At 36.6% G+C, this 3577-nt stretch overlaps 1 protein-coding gene across 1 annotated transcript in view; it reads left to right on the forward strand.

The window, feature by feature from the left end:
- Nucleotides 1-3577, forward strand: part of LOC119299057 (nucleolar complex protein 2 homolog) — a 6632-nt gene that overhangs the window by 561 nt on the left and 2494 nt on the right. The window contains exons 3-8 of the mRNA XM_037576358.1: nt 194-299; nt 967-1018; nt 1094-1188; nt 1590-1655; nt 1790-2302; nt 2936-3235. Coding sequence (XP_037432255.1) covers nt 194-299; nt 967-1018; nt 1094-1188; nt 1590-1655; nt 1790-2302; nt 2936-3235 — 1132 coding nt within the window. The remainder of the gene's footprint in view (nt 1-193; nt 300-966; nt 1019-1093; nt 1189-1589; nt 1656-1789; nt 2303-2935; nt 3236-3577) is intronic.

Below are 3577 nucleotides of genomic sequence, written 5' to 3' on the forward strand. Positions count from 1 at the left end.
TGCTGCAATGTTACCTACAGCCATTTGACTAAACCTTGCTTGCAAATTTGGATATGTTGCGGATGTAGATTTCATCTTCTGTCTCTATTTACCGTAAAAATTCATTCATGATAATACTGTTTGGTAATGCATTGATTTTTAGGTCTTTCTTTCTATTATTTATTGAACTAAGCTCAATATGCTTTTCCTTTAGGAACATGAACGATGATGTAGCTACTTTGGCTAACTGTTTAGAGTTTCCAGAAGATGAGAATGAATTAGATGGGGATCTATCCGACAGTGATGGCTATCTTTCAGAGGTATGTTTGCCATTCTTCTATCAAGTCTCTTATTCATCTTTGGCAAGCAATATACATTTAGGAATAGTCACACCCACCATAGCTTTCGCACTCGTTTCGTATTTTAACGTGATGTTTCTATCCATGCCAAGCTCAAACATATACAAATTTACCATCATCCACAGTTCATGCTCAGCCCACAACTACCAAATTTGTCTTACAGTTCTGTGGGCAGTGCTTCGACTTCTGTGCAGAACCTTCTCAAGAATTTTGTTTGGGGGGTCTTTTCTTTTTTGATGTCAAATTGGCAAGTAGCTCTAGAACTTGATTAATCTCTCCGGTTGGAAGGAGCAACTTGGTTGTTCCACTCCCTTTTTTTTGTGATTTCTTCTAGACTGTTGGGTTGGAAATATTTTTCATAATCTGACTGAGGTGCTTAGATCAGTTTTAAAACCACTGAATAATATCCAAGGATGATTGCATAGTGTCTGTTGGCAATATGTGCACAAGTTTGTACATTATGTGGTTACTATGTTAGTGTGTAATTGCTCTGCAAGTAACTTTTGCACATCAGAAACTGCCGATTATTTGTTTTTTTTTTCAAAATCAGTTGTGTGATTCTATCTACTATTTGTAGTGCTATTGCTTAGTGGCCCTTATAAACTGATCCTTGATGCTTGAAATGCAGGATCTTGAGTGTGTGTACTACTCTGACAGTGATGATGATAATGTTATGAAAGGTAAATTGTATTGTTGTTAACACATATTGAATTTTGTGGTGTGATAGTTTCTAAGCATCAGAATATTTCTTGCAGAGTGTATTGTACAAGATGATCTCGACGAACAGAACAATGAGATGCGCTTGGCTGTGAAAAAGCAAAAGAAAAAGTTGAAGAAGTTGTTGGATAAGGTGAATAGCTGAAAATTGCCTTTAGGTCTTGCCGTCTTACTTGCTGGATATATATTGCTTGGTTTGGTTGCGGGTCTGTAGTTATGTCATGTGTGGACACGCCTCTCTTATAATCTGGTCTCACGATATAATCGTTGTAGATCGGTTTTTGATTAGTGCGAGCTTTCTAGATTTTTAGATTAATGTGCGAATTTCTATCCCTCGAAGCAAACATGAAACATTGAACCACACAAGTTGTTATAGATATATAGGTTACTGCTAGCTATGCTTCTGAATGTTGATCTCATCTAGGAACAAATGATGTTAGACTTTATATTATCTGTCTTTTCTGGAATTCTTTGGCTGCATTGTGCCACCTAGGTGATTTCTATCAGGATTGAGAGTGTTTGTTATATTTGTAGGACCCTAAGTTTGCAAACTTCCTTGAGAAATGGCAATTGGAATTGGTGAACTATGAAAGTAAAGAAGTAAGTTTTACTTATTATTTCTGCTTTATGTACTGCAATTCATGTACATCCTTTTTACAATGTACTTCTCGTACCATAAATGATCTCATAAAATAGTTTTTCTTTTGCTATTATTCTGTTCAAATCTTCAATAGGATTCAGATGAACAAGATGAGATGGATTCTGTGGACAACGGGGTCAATTCTGGTGATAAAGATCCTCCTAGTGATAAGATCCTTACAAGCAAGACAATAAGTGAATGGTGTCAACTAGTCTTAGATGAACCTAAAGCACCTGCTCTGCGTAACCTACTAAATGCTTTCCGGGATGCATGTCAATTTGGTCTGAATTCAAATAGCCTTTCCATGCAGAGACTTCAAAGTACCGAAGTATTTTATCAGATAATATCATTTGTTCTTTCTAAGGCAGACAATATTTTCCGTGCTCTCTTAGAAATTTCTGATGATGACAAGGGGAAACTTATGAATCAGAGAAATGGAAAGAAATGGCAAGATATTGAGCCGCTCATAAAGTCTTACTTGCGGAATTCTCTTGATCTGATTAGTCAACTTACCGATAACCAAATACTTACCTATGTCTTGACTCGGCTTAGAACATCTGCGGTATATTTTTCTGCGTATCCCTCAACATCAAGGAGGCTTCTCAAGGTATGTTCCTTGGTGATGTTGCTTGTTGATATTAAATTTAGTTTTGTATGTTATTTTGTTCTTCTGGAAGAGATTCATGTTTGAAACCTGTTCTGGTCAATAATATTAGATCGGTTGAGGACTACTGGCCTTTCTGGTATTCTTTCCCTGTAAAATGGCTGTTTAAAAAAAATCCGTATAGAAGATATTTGCACGACTTCTTCTTTAATAAGGAAGAATGTGAACAAGAGGAAAAAGTCGGTTGTTATTTGGGTTGGGCCATATTCTGTGAACACTGTATTTGTTGGGAATCGATCTGCCTTCCTTATTTTTTTGAACCTGTCATATATTTCTGCTACTGTAAGGAATGTTTCAAACACCTTGAAGCAGTCGTTATCAATCTGTTTGGCTTTCAGTTTTTTGAATAACTGTACTGTGGTATTTTAGTGTTGCCATTTTGGATCAGTACACATCCACCTAAGCTTAGACCCTTGATGCATTGTCACAGTGCTAATGTCTTAATTATTTTAAATTCTTCTGCCCTTCAACCATTCTATGACTGCTTCGAGATAGTCTTACAATATTTTTCTGGTGTAGAATGCCTGACCTTTAATTTCTAATACTAGCTTATCATATACTGTATGTACTCTGCAGATCTTAATTCGCTTGTGGGCAAGTGGTGATCAGAACTTGTCCCTGTCTTCGTTTCTTATGATTCGAGAAGTGGTTTCACTCTTACCTGACTGTCTGGATTTCTGCTTAACTAAAACATATAATGCATACCTTTCTAGTTCCAAGATTGTGGACAACAGAAATATAGAAAATATCGATTTTATTCTGAACTGTCTGGTGGAACTTTATTCTCTGGATATTCAGAAAGCAGGTGAAAGGGCAGTAATTTCTGTGGGACAATTGAGTGCTATTCTTAGACAGGCGTCTAAAACAAAGGGAAAGGTACACATTAATGCTTATATCTGTAGTTGTGCTTGCAGTTGGTTTAGCTCGAGTGTTCCTACCGTATCATGTAGACAGATCCTTTGGACCTGCTTGGATTTGGAGAGATATTCTTGTTTCTCATATCCAAACAAGGCTTTAAGGTGTATCTGCACACCAGTTATAGTCAAATACATTTCGTTTAAATAGACTGGCCTTCTTATTTTTTCTAATTATTCGTTACATTTGCTAAAAAAACATTGCTAAGAAGAGATCCTGGCACATGTGTTCTAACTGTTTGATTCCTTATCGTACAGTGATTGTTAATTCCTATGTTTTTAAGGCGTCCGTAAGGCGGCGTCG

Source organism: Triticum dicoccoides, chromosome 5A (assembly GCF_002162155.2).
Source record: "Triticum dicoccoides isolate Atlit2015 ecotype Zavitan chromosome 5A, WEW_v2.0, whole genome shotgun sequence".
NCBI lineage: Eukaryota > Viridiplantae > Streptophyta > Magnoliopsida > Poales > Poaceae > Triticum > Triticum dicoccoides.